Below are 27,472 nucleotides of genomic sequence, written 5' to 3'. Positions count from 1 at the left end.
TTTTCTTCCTTAATTGGAAATAATAGATATACCATCAAGTAAAACAGTTTAGAGCATTGAAATGGGTTCTGCAAAAGGACATGTTCAATGGAAATCTTGGCAAAGCGCTGAGAAATGAATGACACCCCTAGTATTATGCGGTTACATTATGTTAATGAAAATTCCCAGGAAACCAATGGATTAGAATAAACTTGTGCTTTAAATATGCAGACAAAGCAACAGGTTCACTTTAATGCTCCCCTCCAGCTGCTTATACTTGCCTTCTCTGTTGCTGAAATCAAATGGGCTGAAGTGACATACCTTGTACTTACAGGTATGGGGAACATACAACTCGCTTACCTTCCTCCCATGTGACAGTACAGGGCAATTGGTCACTCAGGCACCCAGTGTTATCACAAAAATGGGGGAAAGGGTCCTCAGCCCTGTGTATAGCCAAGCTTACACAAGGATACTTCTACACACTACTGCAGGCAAATGAAGACAGGCAAGTATAAGCATGTGCAATGGTCCACATTGAAGTGAACCTGTAGCTTTTCTTTGCATGAGCTTTAACTCCTTGGTGTTCAACTATAACTTCTTTTTTTTTTTTTAAGTTAAAAACACACATAATATTTACAATGGTCTGGAATGGCATTGTTGTAGAAAAGCCAAAACCTATACAAGAATCTAGGAAATAATACCATTAACCTCCAGTGACTTGAGGTTTAAAAAGGTAGTTTCCAATGGACAGAAGACGCCTGAGAGAACAAAATCATACAGGATATGCTCTTCAGTGCAAACAATTCCGTTCTGCAATTTGAAATAGGACTTTGTTTGACCTTTCTAGGAAAATGGTACTACGCAATGCGGAAAACCAAAATATCAGCCGCAACATGGCGACACATTATTCAGCCTTTGAAAATAAGAAATCTTCAGTCCAAGATTTGTTTAGCCTTCACATACCCATAATAAGCTTAGTATTTTTCTTTACTAGTGATCAAAGCCTTTGCCCATGTAATGGGTAAGTACTTGCAGTGTACAAATTTGGATCATGGTTGTTTCTACAATCGTAGAGGGCTACAAAACATTTACCAGCAGAAGCTTCTATAAAAAAATCGGTGATCGTCAGGTTATGTGGGAAACAAACAAACATTACATGTCCGCTCTCTAGTTGCAAATAGGCAATTGTTTCATAGGATAGAAACAACCATGCCTCACCAATAATCACGGGTTTTTCTGGTCACCTACAATGTCGTTTCTTTCCATTTGTTGAAAGGGCCAACAGGTGAACAGCTTAGGAGCCATAAATACTTTGGCTAGGTCTATGGCATGAAAAACTTTTGTCCTGAACACGTTCTAAAACACTTTGGAAGCAACAGCTTTAAAATCTTCCCACTTCTAACTATTCTTTAAGTGGCACAGTTAGCCAAATGGAAAATAACCAATAAAATAAGTGCACCCTTTTCTGCAGCCACACATTAAAACTATATCTGCCATAGTAAAACAAAAAGAAATAATATCCCTGACCTGGGAGATAGTGTTTATAAAATCAGAAATAAAAACCTTTGCAAACATGACTGGCAGTAGATTGCTGTTTACATGAAATAACTAAAAGATACCTTAATAAAAGAAAATAACCTTTTTCATAGGTATAAAAATAGAGACTTCAGTGGCACTGGCAGTAAAAGAAAGAACAATGCTGGGCAATTACATTACAGAACAGCTTGTTGATTTTGTGCGGGGATCACCCTGTGGGAAAGAAAAAAAAAAATGTATTAAAAATCATAGGAAGGAGGGGGGGGGGGGCTCACTGGAGGACTAGTAAAAGACACCCTTACCAGTTGTAAAAACGTATTAAAACTCTCATTTTACCCAAACTAAGCAATACAAGTTTGAACAGCTGCTAGTAGCAGGTAAGATTGCAACACCCAAATTCGGTGTTTCACCTTGGGTAAAGCTATAAATCCAGGACTAGAACAATGACTGAAAAACAGAATTGAAATTGCACTTATAGCATGCAAAAGCGTGATACCACAACGTGAATTGACTTGCTATAATGAAACATACAATTTTTTCCTTTCTTTAGAACCACAGGTACCTGTAAGCATGTGGTACTCTTATTCACAGGTTGGAGCCACCAACTAGTGTTTCCATACATCAAGTAGTAATTCTAGGGTTTCCATTACTATTAAACTATAGTGTAGAAAAAAAAAAAAAAACACTAAAAAACCCCCCACAAATTTATATTTATAAATTTCCAGAATTTAAGAGCACAGTTCTGTGATGGAAGCACCAATCTGTAAAAGAATGACAAATATACCATATTGAAAGTATTTATTTTGGCTAATAACCTGCTGATGAAAAAGATCTTCCTCCCCGAATTCAGCGTCTTCCTCTTCCTCTACAGTGGTCAGGACAGATGTTGATACAACTCTCACTGCCAATTCCTGTTAGGAAATTAAGGTAAATCAGCCATGTTTGTCACATTATTAAAAGAACTCAATCTTTAAAAAAAAACAAAAAATACTGCTCTTAATATAACCACTGGTTACATTTGCCCTATATATATTGCTGGGATGGCAGGTTACTCAGTGACATCTCTTCTGCATCATTGCCAGGGGAAAGACCGGTCACCATGTTTTCTCACACACCAATCAGAACTTAGCATCTGCATGACTGGCAAGCATAGCTTTGGAATTACTTATGCAAGGGAAACATTTAAAAAAAAAAAAAAGTGTGACACACACACACACTTTGAAACCGAAACTAACCATTTTGTCTGGCCGAAACCGACTTTTTTTCCCTCCAATCTTTCATAAAAATTTCAAATTTAATAATTCTACTTTATTTTTAACACTTTATGGTCGGGGGCTCTAGGGAAATATTGGGGGTCTAAACAGTCCCCTGATATTTCCCTTTTACAATAGAAAAAGTATTGAAGACACAGTACACAATCTCTTTTTGTGCAGCCCTGTTATAAATGAACAGGAATCATCTATACTGAGTGTTCCTTCATACATTGTGAATATAACAAGGAAAATGTTATCAAAACTGGAGCAAACAAAATCTGGAGTAGCTGTGCATGGAACCAATTCAGCTTCTCCCTTTAATTTCCAAATCTCAACGGAACAAACTGGAGAGAAGCCGATTGGTTGCCCTGGGCAACTGCTCCAGATTTAATAAATTCCGCCCATTGAGTACTTGCTATGGCCACAATCATGAATGAATAGGAATTGATGAAGATCCACATTCATAACTGGACATAGTGTACTAACCCAACACTCACCAATCATCTGATTGGTGAGTGTTGATATACCCACTCTCCATCCTGAATTGTTGGCAGGGGGGGCGGGGGGGGAGAGCAGCTGGGATACACTGAATTTTCAGCCGTCATGGCACTTAGGCCAAATTGTCAAACGTGCCACTTTCGGCCGAAACGTTTCGGCGGCCGAAATTTGTGCATCCCTAAAACACACACGTTTCAATTATATAGCAGTTAAATCACATCAAACTAAACTGACCTCATCTTCACCATTTACCAGACAGAACCTGATGTTGGCGTCAGTTCCCCAAGAACTTTGGTTTTTCCAAACCAACACAGAAGGAGGGCTATGAGCCACGCCCGCATCAGCACTATATATCTACAAAAGGAAGAAAGAAAAAAAGGACACAATTATTGCAGCATTAGAAGAAAGCTGAGGGAAATTAAGTGTCAAGGTTACATGACACAGCAGCACTCATGCCCAGCACAAGCACTGTACTTTCTATAATGGAGGTTTTCAAGCTCGCTATAGTGACGGACTACAATCTCACATTTAGTTTACTAATTTGTATTGAGATTGTAGTCCATCACGGGAGCCAGCTTGGCTCGATAGCTCCAGAAGGAAGGACAGTGTCGGCACCAATTCAGAGATGATTTGGAGGATCTACAGCCGGGTGATACACAAATAGGATACATTTTTGTTAATAGTTCAGGTTCATTATTTCACACTTAATTACTTGTTCCCGCTACTTAATTTGAAAGTTGACCCTAGGCTTACTCTATGAACATCACACAGTCACACACACACACACACACACTTACCCTGGTAAATGCATAGCAAATACATGCATGTCATCCACTTGTCCAGCAATCAGCACTGGAAACTCCTGGCAATTTACCTAGGTTTTTGACAGCTCTAGGGCATAGAGGTGGTGTTTCCCAGCCAGGTTTTGCAATCAAGATGTAGATAGCATGGGGGAGGGAGGACTTCCACTTTAAGTCCCTCTTTACACTTGCTGTGCATGTGAACAAAAAAATAGAGCGCTTTGGCACACATTCGCACAAAGTGGCAAAAATGTGTGAAGTGATTGGAGCTCAAATTGTTGCACGAGCTTCTTTGGCACTTTTGCTGCGCATAGGGAAGCCCATTGTTCCTGCTACTTCATTTGCGACGCGTGGCCACCTTGTAAGTGTGAACAGTGGTCATGACAAATATTTTAACACTTTACCAGGAAAATTAAAGCTGTATTAGCCAAAAGAGTACAAAACACTTCTGTTTCCCACAGATGTGCATACTAAAACTGGTCATATTTTGTATTGGTGCAATGCTACAACTTTACAGCATTGGGAAATTGAAACATTAACCCCAGAGTTAGGCTGTGAGATTTACCTGTACATTCTAGGCGTTTACACCTGAATGTACAAACTGCAGTGTTTCCTTGTCAATGGGTGTGCTACTCATTTAACACTAAATACTACAGTATGGTTTCGTACATTGGAGATGTAACATCTTATAAGCTGAAAAAGGGATCCCTGGAAACTAAGTACTGTGCATCTAAATCCTTATGCTGGAAAAGCTCAAAATACGAATGGTTACAAAACACAAGGTTCTATAGAGGCCCTTCATACGTGTCTAAGAGCAATGCTTCTCCCTTTGCATTATATATAAATTAATTATTCCCACACATCTTACCTTAACAGACTGCTCTGCTTTCAGCACATACTTTGGTGTGAACTTGTATACTATTTCTTCCTGGTCTCCAACTTTCACTTTTAGTCTCCAGCTACCTAGAGGCTGATCCTAGGAGGTACAAGAAAACACCACACATAAGAAAATATTCCTTCATGACCCAAAATGAATTAGATGACACTTAAACTACGCAGTCAGATTGGGAAATACAGTTTGTGATACTGGAACTCTGCCCTAACACAAAGTCTTTTCTATGTATCCTGCCCCAGCACACATCTCACTTCCCAGCGTCCATGCCAGCGCTGAGATTGCCTTTCAGTGCACTGAGCTTTTTAGCCGGTTTTACTTTTGCATTTACTCTGTTTCATTGATCTGAAGATTAAAGGGATGAGTGATGATCTGCGTATGATGTCAGATAAAGCAACATGACAAATTGTTTTTTTTAAAGTGTTCATATTTAACGTAACCATTACCCTAATTAACCCTTTCCCTTGACTTATTTTCGTGCTGATTTTTTAAAGCTTTTTTTGGGTTAATTTTCAGTGTTGCATTAAAAACAAAAAACACCCCACCAAATTGGAAATAAAAAAGTGCCTTTATTTCACTGTAAGTTTGCAATCCTTGGTGCCACAATCATAATTTTAAACCGAAAAAAAAAAATTACATTTAGAGTACAGTTTATTTTTTGTTTAATATATTTTTATGATTATTGTTCACGAAAATACATTTATACATGATACATACAAAAAGGTATTTAACTTCAATTTATCTCTTGAATAGCAATAATTTCACCTGTAACAATTATTAAGCAGCCAAAACCTATAGTCCCTTTTCTCCCCATTTACTTTATATATAACTTCTCTATTCTTATCAATGTGTACTCCTCAAGTATACGATATTGTGATGTCTGAAAATATACCCCATTTTCATTATATTTTTACTTTAATCCTTGTCCTTTCCACCCCCCTCCCTCTAAAACTTGTGTTCCCACTCTTAGTGTATCCTAAACTAAAAATTTGAAAAAAATACCCTTCATTACTAAAACATATGTGTAACTACCTCTTTACCCATTTTGCTTCAACCAAAATATAACCCCGTGTCCTCCCTCCTCCTTCCCCCCCAGGAGACAATCTTTCCTTTCTTAACACTCAAACCGGTCATATGCTATATTATCCAATCATAAGTATCTAAATAGTCATTTTTATATCTTTCTGGAGAGCATTTATTTTCTATTTGGCCATGCATGCATTACCCGTTAATGTAATGTAAGGCAATTATGCAAATTGCCTTACATGCCCAAACCTTGGGGATACATGGAAGAAGGGTTCCATGGAAAGTGAAGTTGCCTGATTAGACCCATCCACTAACACCCAGAGGTGTCTCAGGGGCCTGACAGAGGAACACTACAGAACCTGCCAACCAAGATCCAGAACATAGTTCCAAGCTGTAGAGCCAGGGGCGCAAACCTTAGCTGAACAGCTAAAACTTTTAACCTGATTGAGGGCAGAACCTAGATTGGGACCTGGAGGAACTTTCTCAAGAGGCTGGGAATCAGCCACAGAAGGATGACATATATCCAAGCTGATCAGGTCCCATAAAGGCCTCCGTACATATTCTATCCTGCAACAGGAACCAAGCATGTGCCGTCTGCTGAGAATCCAGAGGATTACTGGGCCTTCCAGCAAGGGCTTCTTCTTGCTATGAAGGAGATTAGGCACACCCAGGCGCGCAAACCTCTCCCTCCAGGGCGAAGACTACTGGTTTACTGAAAGCCAGATGTCAAAGCATCATCTCTAGAGAAGATAGTGCGGTCATGCATTGTTTAGTATAGGGTAATAAAGCCATTTATCCAGTCACAGGGAGAACTTCCAAACCTTCCCGGAGGTGAAGGTTTCACAATACCTATGCAATGCCGAATTAAGTACAGATCAAGAAATTGATTCACAGTGGGATCCCTTGGCAAAGCGGGAAACAACTGTTCTGTGTAATCAGACATGGGAACACTCCTGCAAGTGGGAGACAAACTTCCCAATAGAACAGGAACAGAGTGTCCCAGACAGGAAGGAATAAAGGAAGACCCTGGAAGAAACACTTCAACAGGCAGTAGCACAAGAAAAAATGTTGAAGAGCAGCTGAAGGAAATGGCAGACACAGTGAGCTAATCTGTGATTAAAAAGGGGTATCCTGAGCACCCAAAAGCCAGGAAGGTAAACTACCTGGGACCTACCTGCATGCATCTCTGCCCACCACTTTAAGTGGAGATGTGTCTTCATGAATGATTATCAAAGGAGTTAGCGGACCTCTGGCTTAGAGCCCTGCGGGCTGCGTGGCAATTGGGCTCTGGGGTCCTACAGGTATCTGCTGTCAAAAGTACATAAAAAGCAGGCTTCCTCTGAACACACCAACACCACCAATAACCAACACCACAGCCACCCTATACCTGATGTTTGTTGGTTACCTCACACAACTGTGTGCGAGGTTAAGAAAAAAAAAAAAAAAAAGAATTACCTTATCGGAGCTGTTCTTCAGGTGAATAAAGTTTCCTTCGTTGCCACATTCCTCTATAGAGACACTGCCAGTTGCAGACGATTGCTGTGATACATGGTATTTGCTGCTTCCTCTATCACCAGCATCCTCCCCTTCAGCAGCAGTGCTAGTCTCACGAGAGGAGTGCCTGGCCCAACTGCTTGAAGACTGGATAGTGTCACCTTCCACACGTTCATCAACGCGTTTTCGTTTGCTACGAGACTGGCGGACAGCAGAGGAGCTGCTGCTTGAGGTGGCCCTTGACACTGTAACACGGGATTGTGGACTTGGTGACAGTTTTAGCCTAAATAATATATATATAAAAAAAATAAAAAAAAAGTCATCTGAAGCAACAAATGAATGTGTTCATACTCTCAGCACATTTTGGAAGCAAGATTTCAATTTACATAAAATCAAGGAGAGATTTTTCTCACCTTCCCACATTTAAAAATACAAGGGGACTCACCTCTCCTCTTCTCCCTCTAGCAGCTTGCGGTAAGCACTAATCTCCATGTCCAGAGCATATTTAACATCTAGTAGTTCCTGATATTCTGTCAGTTGTTGCTGTATATGGTCCCTCATTGCAGCTATCTCTTTCTCTTTACCATCCAGCATTTTTCGGTACTTCTCACGATCACTGGACAACAATTGCTCCAGTTCACGGGTACGATCCTCTGCTGCATTGAACTGTAATCAATCCACTCCGTTAGCAGTGGTAGCATACACCTCACATTAACGTTCTTTATTTCAACACAAATCGCAAGAAGCACTGTGAATAGTTTAAAGGAAAAACATTTTACAGAGTACTTCTCAGTGTGATGTACCTGCTTCTGAAGACCAGACAGCTGGTAGCCTAGTGTCTCAATTCTCATTCGCGCTTCCATCAGCTCCTCATGGGCAGCCTCAGCAGCTTGATCAGTATGGTCAGAGGAACGCTTGATATTATCCAACTGCAATGAACAAAGAATAACTAAATAAATGAAAACCCCTAAAAATCTGTGCGTAATCTAAATCAAATTATAACTTTACAGAGACCGTTTCAGAAAAAAAAACCCACAAAAAAAAACACAAAATAAAAAGGGTAAAGCCATAAATTAAGGTCTTCAACAGTTATATGAGGATATGTTCCTCTCCATAATTCTGAATTCACAGGATATAGGTTTATAGCCATTCCCCATTAAAGAGAAATCCTGCTTACCATCTTTGCTACTAATCTGGCAAGTCAAGATGATCCAGTTATTTACAAGCTACTAGCTCTGAACAAGTACAGAGATGCAAAATTCTGATATGCAATTCAGAAGTATTCAAGCCAGATATAGCCCTTCATCTTGTCTTTATAGGGAGCAAGTAAAATCAACCACCATATTTCTTTCACAATAGGAATTTCATTTCTGACTGGGCTTCAGCAGTTCAACAATCAAGCATGCACATCTCTATATTGACTTGTCATTAGTCACAATATGCTATGTCAGTGATTAGTGACAGCCAGCTTGTGTTTAAGGACTTCTGAAATTAGTTTTTCAAAATCAATACACATTGGCAGACAAACAGGAAGGAACACAGACAAAAGGCATGCTGAGAACAAGTGTTCGACAATGAGGTTTTGGCCTTGACAACCAGATATTGGACAGCAGGCATATGGCTGATCGCAAGCAACATTACCTTCCTTAAATATGCCCTAGACAGACATACAAGAAAACAACATTCACTGAATGACCCAGATGGCTTTTTACTGTTACAAAACAATCATAGTTCAAATCACATTACCTTAGCTTGATAGGTCAGCTCCAGCTCTTCTTTGTAGAGCTTGACTTGCTCATCGTGCTGTTTCCTGAGCTCATCTAGAGCTTGTGCCAGTTTGGACTCGTAGTCATATTTGCCGCCCTTATCCACTTCTACTAAGCTACGCTTATGACGGTTCCTGGTTTCTCGGAATTCCTGGAACCAACCATGAGAAAAAAACATTTTTCATATAGAGTTTTAAACAGGCAAAGCCACCTCCCTCTCACCTACTGCATGGAAATTGCTTCACCTCTTCATATATGTTCTTTCTGAACTCAAGCTCTTCCTGCAGACTCTGGCAGCGGTTCTCCATATCAACACGCATCAAAGTCTCCTTTTCCAACTGGTTCTTGGCAACAGCATGACCATCTTCTGCCTAGAAAAACACATGGGCACAGACAATTCTCAACTTGAAGTCATCACTAAAATCACTAGATAGCTACCTAGCTCCTCAAAAGAAATCAGCTAAATGTAGCAACACTACCTGTTTGGTTTTAAAAAACTGCAGTTTGGGAGTAATCTGCTATTCATGGGTACATGGAGGAAGCCATATTTACTCACCAAGTACTCAGGCTCCACTTCTGGCTTTGCAATACTGCAGAATGGTTGTACTTTACTGCTCCTTCTCACACTCCAAGTTAGCTGACCCATTACAAAATATAAGATATTGGCTGATATTGACAGGTTGTACAAGATCAGTAAAAGGTGGCCATACACCTTACAACCATTGTACAACTTTCTTTGTCCAGACATCTCACCCTTGTTCAATTTTCTTAAAACTAGCCCATCATGCACAGACCAATGTAGTTTTCAATTAACGCTACTCAGCACCACCACCTGGCTGATTTTCATCGATCGAAAGGACAGATTTTTGTTTGAGCATGTGCAGTTTTCTTCCTGAGATTTTTGTTGTACAACAATGCCACTAACCTGTCAATTTTCATCCAATTAGACAAAAGTTTTCTAGGCTGCTTGAAAGACAAAATCTGCCAGTTGTACAGTAATTGAGGTTGTGCACTTCCCATCAACTGGCAGATTTTCTGATGAAAACGCAAGACAAAAATCTTCAGATAATTGTAAGGTGTATTGGCACATTAGAGCAGAGAGGCAGAGCTACTGCAGCTGGTAAAATTAGCTGCTTCTAGTAGCTAAAAACTGTATATTTTATAGAAAAATAAATTGGGAAAAGAAATATCAAAAATTACTTTAAAAATGTAGACCCTGCAATCATTCAAAATATACTATACAATGATCGTTCGATTGATTTTGTAAATCTTAAAATATAGCACCAAAAAACTAAATAAAAACGGTTATGGATAACAGATCTCAATAGTCTCCATAAGACCTTAGCGTCTCTTGATGTGCACAACACCTACACAAACCAACGAAATACCTTAGCAAGTTGAGCACGCAAATCAGCCACTTCGGTCTCCAGCTTCCGCTTCTCCTCTATGGTGGCCGTAAGCTCTGCCTCACTTCTGAAATGCAAGGCCTCCAGTTCCCTATTGCGATGTTGTGAATTAACCAGGTCAGCATCCTTTTTCTTAAAACTGGAAAAAAAATAAAAAATGAAAATGAAATGTAAAATGCAGTAACTGGGTACAGGAAAAAAAAAAATGTTTGTTTACATCACTGGAAACGCCAGTCAAAGCAAAGGAGATAAAACTGAGCTCGCTGAACAAAAAATGATAGAATAGAAAACCTTAAGACAGCAGGCAAAGTAGAATTTAGATTCAGACATTCAGAAAATCCATATAGTTTCCAATTTAGTCTGTTCCTACTAATAGGTAGGGACCAAAAGGCTTGCACGTTGTATTGAGTGTCCTGAGTTGTGTTTTTTTCCCCAGAAGTCAATTCAAATGAAGTTCATCACACTGACTGGTAGCAAAGTTTTCATAGAATACTGGAGTTTTAAATGAATCACGTAAGCAGCATTTTTCCCCGGTTGGCTAGGCTTTTGTATGCTGAGGAGGGAGGAAGGACTACAAAGGCAAATGTTTTACCAGTGTTCATTTCATTGACTAATAATTTTTATCATAGTCTTCGGGTAAGCAGGGCTAAATGAACAGTGGGGAGCCGCTGCACGTTTAATACAAGTGATCTGAACAGATCATTTGTACCAGCCTGATTGTCTGTCCCCTTCCTCCCCACCATGGTTTTCAGGGTCCCCAGCAAATGAGCTCAGGATAGAGAGCGGGGAGCAGAGCAAAAAAAACAAAAAAAAATAAAAAAGGAGTGTTTGTATATATTCTATAAACACACACACTTTGAGATACATTAATAGTTTGCCCTGAATATAGTACAGGGGTGTGGAAATAAAAAAAACAAAAAACGACTTGTCCAAGGGCTAAAGTGGGGGCCGAATTTACTTGTCCTTCATGGCAATCTACTTGTCCCAATACAAAAAAATAGTTTATCAAAACTAAGGATGCACCAATACCGTTTTTTCTGTATCGAGTACGAGTACCGATTTTATGCTTTTGGATCTCGCCGACACTGAATACGAATACCGGTGCTTCCGCTGGCATAGAGCAGGCTTTCCTGGAAATCAGAAAGCCGGGCAGTGGGTAATGACATCCCGCCCGATTTCCTGATTGCCACGGAATCCGGCTCCATGTTGTTTGGCCTGCTTGATTGTGATTGGCCAGGAAACCTGCTTCCCAGTCAAATCAGGAAGCCGGGTGGCGAGTAATGACCTGATTGACCGGGAAAATGGCTCGATGCTGATTGGCCAGGAAGCCGGCTTTCCAGCCAATCAGAAAACCAGGAGGCGGGTCATTACTTGCCGCACGGCTTCCTGATTGCACAAGAAGCTGGCTCCATGTTCCCTGCCAGTCAGAGGAAATTTTCATCTGGCCATAAGTTCCAAAATCGGAGAAGGTATCGGAGCATTTGGGTGAGTACGAGTACTCGCCCAAATACTCTGTATCGCACTGTTACTAGGATCGGTGCACCCCTAATCAAAACATATTTGACTGTGCTAAATAGCGCTTCTCACTGGTCAGCGCAGTCATCTGACCACGTTGACCAGTGAGTGCTTGCAATTTGCGAGCGAAATTCAAAATGCATAGGGGAGGACTGCACTGGACAGCAGTACGGGGCACAGATAGTACACCCATACTGGCGGAGGGGAGGGATTGTTCGCCGAAAGGCAAGTATAGCCAGGGGGGGTGGTTTGGGAGAGACTGGGCCAGATTTCATCGGGTAATTTTTATTTTTCCATATTACCTGGGAAAATGAAGTGTGTGTGTGTGTGTGTGGTGAAGAATTCTGGCTACCACCATGGAATGGCGTCTGCAATCTCAAAGCACATGCAGAATGTCCTATGCATGCGTTTATTTGCATGCAGATGGCAGGGGCAGCAGGCTTTCATTTTTTTATTTTTCATTTTTTAAATCTTTATATGTTTTTAACTTTTAAAAAGGTTACATATTTATTTACTTTTTCCACTTAATGTTCTTCCTATCGCATAGGGGATTAAGATCCCTTATGTGATAGATTAGAGGTGGCAGGTTCTCTTTATGGAACCTGCCCTCCAACACAGAACAGCTGTTCTGTGTAGTTCCTGACAGCCGAGACAGGTGGCGCTGCGATTACAGCACCACGGTCTCAGAGAACACACAGAGAGCCCGTAGAGCAGACGTTCTTAGTCTGCTCTAAGGCTGAGCGGTAGTTTTCAGGCTCCCCCAGGAGAGCGGACGACCCCGAAAACTACGGCAGGGGGTGCGGGCAGAAATGATCGCCGCTGCTCAAATTGATACTAGTAAACGAGCGGCGGCTCCACAATGTACATTCAGCTTTGCTTGTCCGCAACTGGGCTAAATGTACATAAAAACTCGCCCGGTGCCCGAAACTGCATGTCCCGGGTGTCGGGCGATAGGAATTCCACACCCCTGTAGTAAATAGAAAAGATTCCAAAACACTGTACGTTCCCTTTATAGTAGGGCCGTGTTTACAATGAACACACACCCCCCAATACTTTGCGATTGTTTCTCACACAGCCCTTGGCATGCAAAAATCAGCTTTACGACAGTGGTGAGCCCTTTAAGCAAATTACAGTTCCTGAAAGACCTACTGAAAGGAACATTAAAATCCTTATAAAAAAAAGGAGTATATACACTTATTTGAATACAAAGCAGCTTATTTGTCAATTGCTTTCTACAACAGAATATTGGGTACAGATGCATCCTCACACTTTTTTTTGCTTTTTGGATTAAGTTTGTTTTTTACAATATGATATGCCTTTTTTTCCTCTATGTTCTACCTCAAAAGGCATGTTACACAACTGCTAAAAGTTGTAGAATGTAATAGGCTTGATTTAGAATACAGAGTGCTTCCATCTACATATACAAACTTTTTAGCAATTATTCTTGTCAACATTACCAGTTGTTTCTTCATCAAGTTTGTGGGAGAATTCTTTTCAGTGTGCAAACAAAAAGCTGCTTTTGTGGCCTCCACTTGCTGCTGCGTGCCATCTAACAGCTGCAAGAACTTGCTTCCATTAACTGAGGATCAGCATTTATTAGCAGCTATGTGTAGGTATAGTACATGGGCATGACCAGTTGTCAAATTAAAATCAGTATGGCATCAGACAGCCCACTCCAACACAATCTGACACTATGCTGGCAGATTACAAAAAAATAAAGCTAATCTCCAGGGAAACAGCTAAATAGACAGATTAAGTACATACATGGGAGATGCTTCTTCTGCCCAAGGAATTCAGGTCCCCCGCCCCACCCTTTTATGCCCTGTTCACGTGATTTTCAGGTCCTGATCAGGTGCGGATTAGCAGACGCGGTGCTACTCATGCAGAGCGTTTGAGCCGTGGGGCTGTCAGTATGCATATTCTTCCTCTGAGCTCACTTCTGCTACAGCAATCTGCAGAGAACGAGCTTGCAGGAGACGTCGGTATTGGGTACACCCAATCTTGAGGCTCCAGGACTCCAAGGGTCAGTTCTGGAGTTTATATAAGGATTTGCGAGCTCACCCGGATACATTTTTTTCCTTTACTCGTATGTCCATGGGAAGGTAGTGGGCATGTTCAAAATGTCTGTCTATCTCCCACTTTGACTGCCTTTAGGCGATCCCTAGACTCAGCTTTTCAGGGAAGCCTATTCCACCTCAACCTTTTTTGCTTAGCTGCATTGTGTTCCGTTTTCGTTGCGTTCGAGCGTTTCCTGACTGGACAAAATGTGACATGCGGTATTTTTTCAGTCAGGAACGGACTGCACACATGAGAACTGTAGCCCATAAAACACATAGGGATGCATATTTAGTGCAGGAGTGTACGGATCAGGTCAGCACAGAATACGGACGTCGTGTGAACAGGCCCTAACATTACAGTGAAAAGAGAAGCAGAACGATGAGTTCATCTCTCGTTCACTGTGCTCTCTCCTCTAACAGCATACTCCCTGCATTACTGTCCAGCAGATTGGCTCCTTGTGCCGATTCTCCCTCCCTGCCTTTATCTGCCCAGTGTTCAGCTTTAACCCCTTCATGACTGAGGCCTTTTTTTAATTTTTTGTACCCATGTTATATTCCACATTTTAGGCCTGAAAATTACTTATAACCCCCCAACATTATATATTTTCTGAATGCCAAGACCCTATAGAATAAAATGGTGCTGGGCTCCAGGAGCCCAGAACTGACAGCCCAGGGACCGGAAGTGATGCAATCTGCATCGCTCCCGGTACCATAGAACGCGGAGGGGGATCGATGAACGGAAGTTCGACCTCCTCCCCAGCTCCCCGCGGACACCAAGATCGCCGGTCCCGGGCCCGTAGGAGGGGCAACGGAGCCCGGGAAGCGCGGCGGGGGTGTCCGGCCCCTTCTTCGGGACGCAGAAGCGATCTGGCGACAGGTAAGTCGCCAGGATCGCTTCTGTTGTAAAGCCGACAGTCGGCTCTACAAGTTTAAACAGAGTCCCGGCGGCAAAAGTCACTGGGAGTCTGTTTAAACAGCCCCGATGCTGGCGATGTATGACGTAGTGGTGGGGCAGTAGGGATGGGACTTCGTGGCAAGTTTGAAAACAGGATGTCTTGCGGCACTCCTAACCCATACATAATGACATCCAGTGATGTCATTATGTATGGGAGTGGTTTATTGTTTTTTCCCTCACTGTTTGATGCCTATATAAGGTTGATGTATCTGTTATTGAAGTGTCATTCTGAGCCTGATGAAGGGGACCCCCTGCGGCCCCGAAAGCGCTTGTGTATTGGATGGCAATGTGCCATTAAAATGGATCATTGACTAACAAAAACTGGTGTGCTGGTGACATTATTCCTTTATTCTGTGATTCACACGGTGCCTTCCGTGGTCACTACAAGCACCCACCCAGCTTGGGGTTACTCTGGTTAGGAGTGCAGCAAGACATCCTGTTTTTGAAGTTTATTTGGCGAATCTTGCGTTGCACCCCCATTTCATCTTTATCCTACCGTGCCTTTGAGCACCATCATCTACCTTTGACATTTGTTGCTCAGATCACGCAGTTACAACTTGTAACATTCTTTTATTGCTCATGGATCTAGCCGGTAACACCAATCCAGGAACCCAAAGCGTTCTTGCATTTACTGCGGACGAAGTGGAGGCGATTCTTTTTCCAACAGATGTTGATAAGGCGTTTGGCACAGACACAGCTACTGATCTAAGTAGAGAAATCAAACGTCTCAAGAAGAAGAAGATCGACCTGGAATTACATGGACAGACACTCTCGGAGTACTATAGAGCACGTAAGATACCGAAAGGTTTCAGGATTACTAACCAACCCACGATTGGAAGGAATAAAAGGTCGATGGAACGCAAGCCGGAAGTTCCACTGCGCTCCTTATTACTGACATGCGCACCAGAGATGGGCGGTGCTGGCAGGCCGCAATTGCGTCCTATTGCCTTGGCAACCATCCGCTACGGCCGACCAACGGCCCGGTTTTCTCCCTGCGCCTCGGTACAGCTGCAATGCTTAAGGTTGGTGGTGGTTTTCGAATTTTTGAATCTATTGTGGCGGGAATGGATCCAGTGATGTCATTATGTATGGGAGTGGTTTATTGTTTTTTCCCCTCACTGTTTGATGCCTATATAAGGTTGATGTATCTGTTATTGAAGTGTCATTCTGAGCCTGATGAAGGGGACCCCCTGCGGCCCCGAAAGCGCTTGTGTATTGGATGGCAATGTGCCATTAAAATGGATCATTGACTAACAAAAACTGGTGTGCTGGTGACATTATTCCTTTATTCGTGGCAAGTTTGGACACTGAAGTGTCAAAGCTTTAGTGTGAATGGGGGTTAGGTCACCCCGTCAGGCTTTTCAATTACCTGACAGAAGTACATCTTTCATTGGATCTATTGTGAAAATATCATGGCTTTAGTTTGTGTCTTTGCACCTGCTGTGTGCCATTATAAAGGGCTTCCCATTCTCCCCATTGCATTTTCAAGTTTATAGTATGGAGAACACAACACTAGCTATTGTAACAATTCCCAGGTAGAAACACAGTCCACCTTTTTTCTTTTAAGTGGACTGGTCCTATAATCAAATTTTGCATAGTACTCTGGGCCTTCCAGAGACCAGCAGTAGAAGCTTTCTTATGGACTATCTCTTGGTAACCGAATCCCCATAAGCCCAGATGAGCAAAGCATACAGGGAAAGGGAGGGTTTGAGCCTCTTACCATTCAGCTGTGTCTGCAACCTGAACCTCAACTATTCAGACTTGAAAACTGGTACTTTAAGCTAGGGCTGAACAATTCCAGAGCACAAAGATCACAAAGGCAACGGGAAAAAAAAAAGAAAAAAACTCTGGCAACCAGGTTATTGAGAGAGACTGAACCAAGTCCCGCTGGCATTTGTGAATGCCGAACTTGGCTCAGTCTGAGGAATACATGGAGACAACTGGAGAGCTACTTGCTAGCTAGAAAGTACATAAGTATACATATGCAATTTTTCATATTTATCCAACTGAAGAAATGGAGATTGTGACAGAAGCCTCCGCTACTTTGCTATTTGGAGGGGACTGCAGGCCTGCCTTCTTCTCACTGACTATAGGCCTTGGCTGTGGAGGGAGTTTGATTGGGAGAGGGGCTTGCCATGGTGCTTTGGGCTGTGTGGGACCCTTCATTTGTGCTCCATGGATCAAGAGGACCACAGGAGATCTATTTCCCAATTATGTGGGGATACATGGGGAGCGGAGATTGTGTTTTCCTATACCCCAGTATCCTGTCCTGGATCAGACCCTGGACTTGGACTTGACTAAAAGACAAGTTAAATGGAAGTCTATTTGTCCGATTGAGTTAACAAGTCACTAGATGTACCCAAATACATTACCATATCATAGACACTCAGGAGATAATCCCATCATATCCATCTCCTCTCTTTCCCTATTCTTTCATTAAGACACGGGGAGGGGATGTTTGATTGCGTTATGTTTTTAGACTTCCAGAACTGTATATATACTGAGCTGGTTTTCAATTCAACATTGGTGTTGACTGATGTTTGAGGAGCTCAGTTTTCTGTCCTAATATATTTGTTCCGTCCAATAATTAGGCAGGCTTGGGCTGAGGACACTGGAAGTCGAGTTCCCGCGGAGAGGAAGCTGATTGCTGACAGAGGTACCCGGCAGTCAGTTTTTTTTTGGAGAAATTTTTTAAATGCTATGCATTCCATTTTCAGCCACAAGATAACAGTGCGATCAGGGGTGGATAGCCTAATATAGAATTCAGGACCCAGAGGGATTTTAGTTATATTTTAAGAGGCAGCTTTATTGCCAACTAAAAGATAGTCAGGAGCTACCTGGCTCCTGGGATTTGTTCAGCCCTGAGTGAAACCAGATTCCAGTGAGAGAACTTTTCCTTACCTACAATCTGGTGATTACTTTAGAGGAAAAAAAGGACATACCTTTCCCAGACTTATCATGGAACCTAAACAGTTATCGGACAGGAAATTCCAACCCAGCCATACTCAGTTTGCCTGAAGGTGTCTACAGAGGCTGTCTAGTGCCCATTCGGCCAGTTCAGACAATAACGATAATATTTACAAGCACCTTTAAACAGGCTGCAGACCAAAAAAATAAAACAACACACTGATGCCCTAGCTAACACGACTAATGTGCCTAAAAACTGAACAAGCTATTCATAAAAGGACACAAAAATCTAACAAATCTCACCATCCCAAGATATAAAAAACAAACCCAAAAAACTCAACTAGTTTTAACACTGCCATCATTTACCAGAAACAGAAATATCATCTTGGGGTGGTACCCTAAAAATTCAGGATCCAGTCACCTTCATGACTAGTAGTACCTCGAAAAAAGCCCAACACACTTTTTTTTTTAAATCACAATCAAGCAGCATGTTCAGACAACGGTGGATAAACTGTCCAACCACGCTGCTTAACCATGTGAAGACCAGGTGTTTACACCCCCCTTCCTGTCCAGGCCATTTTTCAGTATTCAGCCCTGCAGTACTTTGACATTTATTCCGTCATGCAGCGCTGTAGTGAAATTAATTTTATACCATTTTTTGGGTGGGGACAGATAGAGCTTTCTTTTGGTGGTATTTAATCACCACTGGGAGTTTTATTTCTTACTACAGTAAGGAAAAATTACAGAAAACAAAAACGTTTCCCGATATTAAATTATAAAACATTACCCAATTTGGTAAAATATAAAAGACGGGGTCATGTCAGGTAAAAAAGTGTGTCAGTTTTTCTGCAGAAAAAGTGTATCCAAACCTCGGTTTTTAACCTAAGTGTGAGACAAGTTGTTTTACATGCTAGCTTGTGAGTGTGCCAGGAAAAATGTTTTGCTATTTTAATGTCAGGTAAAAAGACACCAAACATGTCAAATCTTAAAATTGCACATGCCCGCGAAACATCAAAAAACGACAATACCCAAAATTGGCTATAGGCGACGCTTTAAAAGCTTTTACCGCTCATAAGTTTATTGTTATCAGTGATTGATGGCCCGAAAATGATTGCTCTCACTGCAACGTTCGTGGCGATATGCAAGATTTGTAGCGCAATTGTCGTTTTCGTGCAACTGACGCGTATTTACGTTTATACGTGCGTAAAACCTTTTTTTTTTTACATTTAATGTTATTGCTATCACATAGGGGGCTAACAATCCCCCCTATGCGATAGCACAGGTACACTGACAGGTTCTCTTTATGGAGACATTAGGGGGTCTCTAAATCCCCTGTCACCTGGGGACCCCCAAAGAAACAGATCTTTTTTCTTCTGCCAAGGGGAGCTTGCGCGAGCAGAAAAAAAAAAGCTGTTTATTTACGGCAACCCGCCAATGGGACTTTGCCGTCCGTCAGTTTTTTCACAATGGGCGGACGGCAAGCAGTTAACAATGGCAAGAAGTGTATGAATAGCACTTGGTCCCCTGGCGGTAAAAAAAAAACGGTACAAGAGGATGAGACAATGAATGAGATTTCTTTAAAAGAACAACACTTACTTTTTGGTTAGCTCATCAAAGTCAGAACGATACTTCCCGAGCTCTATCTGCAGCTTAGCCCTGTGTTTCGCCGTCTCATCCAGAACTTTTCGAGCATCAGCAAGCTCAGACTCATAAAGATCTTTGATTACACTGACCTAGAATTCCAAAAGTTGGAAAAAGTGTTATGTAGTAAAGTAGTACACAGAAATGTGCACATATATTATCTACTCTTGTTATATGTACCAAGAGTGTGCTTTACACCAAAAGAGCAATAGAAGCACTCTACCACTTAGGCAATCTTTACTGGAATATGTAAACCAAATCACCCCACCTCACCCAAAGGTTGTCAGCCTTGTAACATTAAAATGGGGGAAAAAAGGAAACTACATACATTTTTCTAAAGCAGAAGACCTGCAGTATTAATAGAGGTTATTTGCAAACAATGAATTCAGGTTTTTTTTTAAAGATGACTGTTGCATACCAAAATTAACAAGCTAAAACATTGTGGCAAAATAAAACTATGATACTCAAATTATGTATATACAGTATAGGCTACGCATAGCCACCAGCTATAGATGACTACAAATCCCAGCAATATATTATACAGCAATGCAGAATACCACATAGCTACATACTCTGTGCTGCTCTGGGGTGCCAGCCTGATGTCTCCAGCGGAAGATCTCACGAGGGCTGTGCGGGGTCTCACTAGGGGTTCTACTGGTCTCGTGGGCCGCATAGGTTTCCAGAAAGAGAAGTGTGGCCGACTCTGTAAACAGGTGCTGCGATTACTGTGAACCGTGGCGCCGGTTTAAAATGCTGGCTGCAGTTTAAAAATGTAAAGTGCCGGTATCTGCGTTTAGTATGGGAGCATTTTCATGACTAAAGGTGGCCATACACCTATAGATTATCTGCAGATTTTCTATGGTCAGATGGAAAAAGTGCAACAGATTCCTCCATCTACGCTAAACTGTGTGGATGGAGGAATCTCCCGCTGGGCCAAGCTTCAGTATCTTGCTAGTCAGCCCCTCTGGCTCTCAAAATACCTGAACAATGTTCAGGTATTTCGAGAGCCAGTGTACACATAAAAATGCTCAGTATCAATGTATCCCTACAAATAAGTAAACTAAACGCGAGAATGTAGTCCATCATGTGAGTGGTGTCTACTTTACAACGCACACAGGGATCATGGGGAGAAAAAGTAGCCCCCCTCCAGAAGGAAGGACAGTGTCAGCACTCATTCAGGTATGAGTTGAGGCTCTACAGCCGAGTGATTTACAAATAAGATACTTTTTGTTAATGGTTAGGGTTGTGAATGCAATTTTTAAGAGTTTAGCATTACTAATACAAAATAAAAAAAATGTAGGTCCTTTTTTTGTTGTATACTTGCAAAACCCCAGCACAGATGGCACAAGTGAGGTGGTCTAAATGGACCAACAAGAGTTTTACAGATTGGCCTTTAATATGTTCTAACAAGGTATTCTGGCTGAATTGACTTAAACATGAAAGCAGACAGATGACTGGTGTTAAATCCCACCAGACAATGCCCCACAGAAGTGACTGTCAAAAAGAACAAAGACCCAAGCATCAAGCCCCAGCACATCAGTGTCATCTCCTTTTAAGCTGGAGAGCTGCGAGAATAAATATACCAGAAAACAATACACCATCACCAGCCTCCAGAGCAGACACCTGCTTTGTTATGACCAGTAAAGCCTGTCAAAGTACAAACACTTTCACAAATCAGCCATTTTGCAGTCTAATGGTTTATGCAAAGGAAGAGAATCTTTACACAATTAACTGTGAAAAATCACTGCAATTATCCAACCAGGTGACAATCAATGTCCTGTTTCAGCTGGCCATGAACCCAGTAGTGTTTCATCTAAACACAATTCATAGGGATATACCGTTGTGCCATCATTGAGACAATTTCTTTCGAAAGCCCTTACAAAATGTTCATCCAGATCTGCTACTGGGATGGAATCCCAGATGTACTAAACTAGTTCCCTTTGTGCCTAGCACATGTGCATTACAGTAAGATTTTTCAGAATCGGAAATCACTGACAATTTCATGTTAAGAAAAATCCTGAAAATCCAATTTTTTCATCCATACAGCCAAAAATGATGAGTGATTTGTTCCCATTAGAAAATCAAATGAACACTCCAAAGTCAAATTTTCAGAGCAAAGCAGTGCTGTGAACTGACTTGACTGGTCTATGCCTTGGGACGGTAGTGGGCTAGGCTGGTGTGAACAGTCACCTCCATTTAGACTCTGGATTAGAAATTTCCAAAGACTAAAGGCCGTGACACACTGCACGCGAAGCAGCGGCGCGCTGCCTTTGCGAGCAGTGTGTCATGTCACTTTCTTCTCGGCACCTCAGTTTGCGAGAGCCCGCAGAGCTGAGCGTGCCGAGATGAACAATTTCAACTTCAGCCAATCGGCTCGCGCGTATAAACCGGCGCGACGGGATGCGACGTCTGGCCGGTTGTTACAGACGAGCCGATTGGCTGAAGGTGCAGTCAATCATCTGACTGCACTCAGCTCACACACTGCACGCGAAGCTCCGTGCCGGAGAGCTTTGCTTCGCTCTGCACGGCTTCACGTGCAGTGTGTCACGGCTGCACGCGAAGCCGTGCAGAGCGAAGCAAATTTATCCGACATGGAGCTTTGCGTGCAGTGTGTGAGTTGAGTGCAGTCAGATGATTGACTGCACCTTCAGCCAATCGGTTTGTGCTTAACAACCGGCCAGACGGTGCATCCGGTCGCACAGGTTTACGCGCGAGCCGATTGGCTGAAGTTGAAATTGTTCATCTCGGCACGCTCAGCTCCGCGAGCTCTCCTTAGCTGAGGTGCCCAGGAGAAAAAGACACGACACACTGCTCGCAAAGGCAGCGCGCCACCGCTCCGCGCTGCTTCGTCTGCAGTGTGTCATGGCCTTAAGAGTTCACTTCAGCCCGTGACACACAGCATGCAAAGCCGTGCAGAGCGAAGCAAACCTGTCAGGCATGGAGCTTTGCATGCAGTGTGTGAGCGGAATGCAGCCAGATGATTGATGCGTAACAACCTTATGGCGTTCGCATCGTGGCGCGCGGGTTTATACGTGCGAGCCGATTGGCCAAACATTTTTCATCTTGGCACGCTAAGCTATGCGAGCTCTCGCAAGCTCACGTGCCGGGGAGAAAATTACATGACACTGCACGCGAGGGCAGCACGCCCACACTCCACGCTGCTTCGCATGCAGTGCGTCACAGCCTTCAGTTGTTGGAGTGACATTGGGATAGCTTACACTTATATACACTATATTGCCAAAAGTACGACACCCGCCCAAATCATTGGATTGAGGTGTTCTAATAACCTCCATGGCCATGGGTGTATAAAATCACGCACCTGGGCATGCAGACTGAGCCCTACGGACTAAAAGGTGCCATACATCTAACGAGTATCGGACGATTTTCGTTTGCGATCGCCTTTTCGTCCAATATTCGCAATGTTGATGGGCAGTGTACCAGCGCAAATACAGTACAAGCGTACGACTTGACTTTCCAGCAGGTTAGCAAACTTGTCGAATCGTATGAAATTCGCAAGGCTGGTGGCGTTTTCATACGTAAAAAAAAAAAAAAAAACAATAATGGACGATTAACACTGCTCATACGCAAACGAAAATCAGTTCTGTCAATTAACGAAATTCGGCCAGGTTATTTTGCCAACGACCGCTAATGGAACTGTGCGATGGTTGGTGCATAATAGGGCCGCCGTACGAAAATCGTACAACGGTCCGATCATCGGATGGAAATATTCGTCCGATGCAAGATGTATGGGCACCATAAGACAGGGATGCCATTAAAGTTCATGTGCGTGTAAAGGCAGGCGTCCCATTACTTTAGGCAATATAGAGTGTGTGAGTTTGAGTGTAAACCACCTTCATCCCTTTGTGTACATTTTTTTAACCCTTCATTTCTTTTCTACTGGGTTATGCTCACTGAACATAAGTCACGTGTCCAGTGAACCCAGCAGTGCTCTGCAATACCCCCACCCTACTGACCCGATACCACACTGCCATCTTCCTTTCCTAGGTCATCAGGAGCCAGTTGACTCTTCCAGCTCCCCCATAATACGCTGTGTGTGGCACTTCTGTTGTAGATTGTCCCGGGGTCTTAGGATGTGTGCTGTAAGTATCCCAGGAGGCTGTGTCATCCTTGCCCATATGGTAAAGGCTAAAAGATGCACCGAAATATATTGGCCGAAAATTGCACTTTTGTCAGAAATTGCGGTGCATGCCTGGTTTCTCTCGTCCCCGCAGCGAGCAGGAAAATGTCACAGGTGACCGAGCGGTGCGAGTGGCCAGTGTGTCACAAGAGGCCAAGCTCTTCTCCCGCACCGCCTCCTTTGACAGATCAGGAGAGCGGTGTGTAGGCAGCGACAGCTGTAAGTGCTGTCACAGGAGGCTGAGCTCTTCTCCCGCACCGCCTCCTTTGACAGATCAGGAGAGCGGTGTGTAGGCAGTGACAGCTGTAAGCGCTGTCACAAGAGGCCAAGCTCTCCTCCCACTCAGCCTCCAGTGACAGATCAGGAGAGCGGTGTGTAGGCAGTGACAGCTGTAAGCGCTGTCACGGGAGGCTGAGCTCTCCTCCCGCACCGCCTCCTGTGACAGATTAGGAGAGTGGTGGTGTAGGGGCAGAGACAGCTGTCAGCTATCACAGGAGGCTGGGAGGAATCAGCTGTCACAGGAGACCAATCTCTCCTCCCCGCTCCGCAGTAAAAAAAAAAAAAAAAGTAGGGCATGCTCTACTTTTCCAGCACATCGCAACACATTGGAATGGTGGGAACCGCCATACATTTTTCGGGTTACCTTCCGTTAGCATCCATTGCAAAACTGAACACAGCGGATCTGGTGTGATTAGGGCCTCTGGTGTGATAACGGTTAAAACAGGACAAAGAGAGAGGCTGAAGCATCATAAAAGAGACGTAGACAGCAATGAAAACCTGGCAGGTGTTCTAACACTTCTTTATTCTATCCAAAACTAATTTAAACAAAATAAAAAGAGAACAAAAAAAAAGCAAAATAAAGTTTTGGCTTTACAATTTTGTGAAAGTAGGGGAAATTACCAATATAAGGGAAAGGAGAGCAAGCTTCAAGCCTTTCCCTGTGCAGATTTTTCAGTATTGAGCGTTTTTTGTTTTGGCAATCAATAGTTACGTAGGCAATGGTTAAGAGCAAAAAAAAAATTTTAAAAAACACTAAAGTTTTGCAGGCACTCCTAAGCTCCATTCACACCAGATCCACTGTGATCCGTTTTTCAACGGATGCTAATGCAAGGGTACCAAAAAATGAGTGGGTGTGAATGGGACTAGTTCACACCGCTGCGATCTGTTTCATTGCAGTGGGGGGGAACAATGCTCTACATTTTTATAGCTCAACATAAAACAGAACAAAAATAACGATGATTGGTGGTGAATAATGGTACACCGCACTAATTTATTTATGGTTAGTTCTACTACTAGCACGGTGTACCACCTTTACCCTAGTAAAAAAATACATAGATGTTTGTCCACGTTAATTAAAATAAAGTTTGGTGCAAAAGGAACAGAAGTCAACGGACCCTCCATTGGCTTAAAATGTGGTCCCGATTTTGCTGTGAACATGCCATTGAAGGAAGGTGACAATGCTCAGGTGTGAACAAACACCATTACAAGTAGTAGGATTACTGCGCATTGTTACACTTTGGTAAAGACAACAAAAACCCTCAGGTGTATACAGGGTCCGCTCTCGCAAAAAAAAAAGGGGGAAAAAAGTGTTTATATCGCTTCTATCTTACAGCACTGGGGGTCCCCGGTTCAAACCCCGGTCAGGGCACATCTCCAGGTACTCCTGTATCCTCCCACACGTCAAAGACATGCTGGAAGGTTAACTGTCTCCTGTCTAAATTGTGCCTGCATACATGTGAGATAGGGACCTTAGATTGGAAGCTCTTTGAGGGCAGGGACTGATGTGAATGTGTACATTGGTAGCACTATATGAATACGTGTAATAAATAAATGATGTTTGAATAGATTTCTATCCGCTCTGCACAGAGCCCAGCCCTTGGAAAGTTTGAATGGAGAGCGGATATGAAGTTCCTCCTCTCCAGACGCTGCAGGACAATGATCCCGCTATGAGCGGCCCCTCCCCCATCCCTGTGATGAATGAGCTGCCATGTAGAGTACAGCAGAACCGGCATGTCATACCGCTCCCATCCCACAGGAAAACACGAGGATAACCATGACCTTGCCCCAACGCGACACCTACCTCCCGGGTGGTGACCTCCTCCTTCTCGGATATCTTCACCATTAGCCGGTCATTCTCCAGCTCCAGAGATCGCACCCGGTCTATATAGACTGCCAGGCGGTCATTGAGATGCCGCAGCTCTTCTTTCTCCTGCAAGCGGCTGATACGAGTCGGCGAGAGAGGGGTGCGAGCCCCCCGGGAGGGGGACTGTGCTACAGGGGGTACCTGACGGCTGGGGGTGGAGGTAGCCATGCTCAGATCGGGACTTCCCGCCAAGCAGATAATGTCAAGCACAAAAGTCGGCCCAGAGCTCCTTTCTCCTCAGGCAACAGTCACTTTTCATTCAATGGCGGGAGTGATTAGCGTCGTCCAATCCCGAAAGGAGAACACACGTGACATCAGGGCCATGCGCTACTCCGCTGCAGCCATGTCTTGTGAGGGCACTGTGGATCTCCAGTGTGTCGTGAGAGCGAGCGCTCAGCTCTCTAGCGATATGTCATACCCTTCCTAAAGATGGCGCTCCAGCTAAGCTAGAAGGGCGGGGCTTTGGCACAAATAAGGGGCGTGGTTGGCCAGTAGCGCTGGCATGCGGCCATTTTAGGGCTGTGCGCTGGCTGCAGAAGGCGCTCGCTTAATAGTTGTGGTTTGGGTTTTGCTAGTATTGCAGTGTTTGCGGCTCATTGTCTAATGTGGTTATGTGGCTAGGCGTGTTCTAGTTTATAGTGGCCTCCTTGTAAAGAGGCCAGAGACCACCTGACTACAGCCGCACCTGCTCACTGTTTTCTGGAATGTATCCAATGCCGGCAAATCAATGCTACAACAATGTTTTCTATAGATACATGTAAAGATGTGACATGATGTTATTCAGGCTGCAATCACACTAGCCTGCCTATTAAAATGTTCAGTTTTAGAGGACGGGCACTGTCTCAGCATTTCCTTTTTTTTAATTATTTTTAACTTTATTTAGAGTGTACAAACTTCACTCGGTTCAGGTACCCACACAGCAATGTGGTCCTGTTCCATCCAGTGCACTGCATAACTTATATACCTTTTTCCATACTTCACCTCAGATTACACCCATGTTGTGGTGTGAGTGATTAAGTTCTATGTCCCCTGTGAAGAAAAATCCGGGTCCCTGCATGTAGTGTGAACGTAGCCTTACGCTGTATGTTTACCTTTGTTTAGGTGCATTTACTTGCATCATCAAAAAAATAAATCTGTGGGGGGAAATTTATCAAAGGGTTTGAGACCAAAGGAGCACAAATGATTGTTCCACATTTGCGTCCTTTTTCTGTCACCGCTATTACACTTAAGTATTGGCAACCAGATGGATATAAATAGCGACAAGACGTGTAGTCCACACACTTATGTCAGATCTGCAATAGTCCTCTGCGTCTGAAATTATACACAGAACAGTCGCATGTTAAGTTCTCAGTAGGCTGTGTTATCCTGTCATAAAAGTCTTCTCACTCCTTTAACCCCTTCCTGTAGAAAATAGCTCTACATACCCTTCCCGTCTAAGCTTTGACTCCCCATGTCAGAGGTTATGC

At 43.0% G+C, this 27,472-nt stretch overlaps 1 protein-coding gene across 2 annotated transcripts; it reads right to left on the bottom strand.

The window, feature by feature from the left end:
- Window positions 1-1,378: 1,378 nt before the first annotated feature.
- LMNB2 (lamin B2) lies at window positions 1,379-26,509 on the bottom strand. 2 transcript variants are annotated; one of them, XM_018559687.1, is made up of 13 exons: window positions 25,944-26,509; window positions 19,681-19,817; window positions 10,633-10,789; window positions 9,490-9,615; window positions 9,225-9,395; window positions 8,282-8,407; window positions 7,924-8,144; window positions 7,647-7,761; window positions 7,440-7,589; window positions 4,935-5,042; window positions 3,501-3,620; window positions 2,331-2,426; window positions 1,379-1,728 (listed from the first exon to the last, which is right to left on the bottom strand). In XM_018559687.1, the coding sequence occupies exons 1-13, from the start codon at window positions 26,172-26,174 to the stop codon at window positions 1,687-1,689; spliced, it is 1,800 nt and encodes a 599-aa protein (XP_018415189.1). In that variant the 5' UTR covers window positions 26,175-26,509; the 3' UTR covers window positions 1,379-1,686. The 2 variants fall into 2 exon arrangements, with proteins under 2 accessions (XP_018415189.1, XP_018415188.1); XM_018559686.1 differs by having other exon boundaries at window positions 7,440-7,761.
- Window positions 26,510-27,472: the final 963 nt, after the last annotated feature.

This window comes from Nanorana parkeri, unplaced genomic scaffold (genome assembly GCF_000935625.1).
Source record: "Nanorana parkeri isolate BGI_ZX_2015 unplaced genomic scaffold, ASM93562v1 scaffold412, whole genome shotgun sequence".
Classification (NCBI taxonomy): domain Eukaryota; kingdom Metazoa; phylum Chordata; class Amphibia; order Anura; family Dicroglossidae; genus Nanorana; species Nanorana parkeri.
This window is presented reverse-complemented; position numbering and strand designations above follow the sequence as displayed.

Coding starts and splice junctions, on each gene's coding strand:
- LMNB2 (XM_018559686.1), bottom strand. CDS start 26,174: ATGGCTACCTCCACCCCCAGCCGTCAGGTACCCCCTGTAGCACAGTCC. Junction 8,408..9,224: donor AGCTGACCTATCAAGCTAAG/GTAATGTGATTT, acceptor TGTTCATTGCAG/TTGGATAATATCAAGCGTTC. Junction 8,145..8,281: donor TGTCTGGTCTTCAGAAGCAG/GTACATCACACT, acceptor GATTGATTACAG/TTCAATGCAGCAGAGGATCG.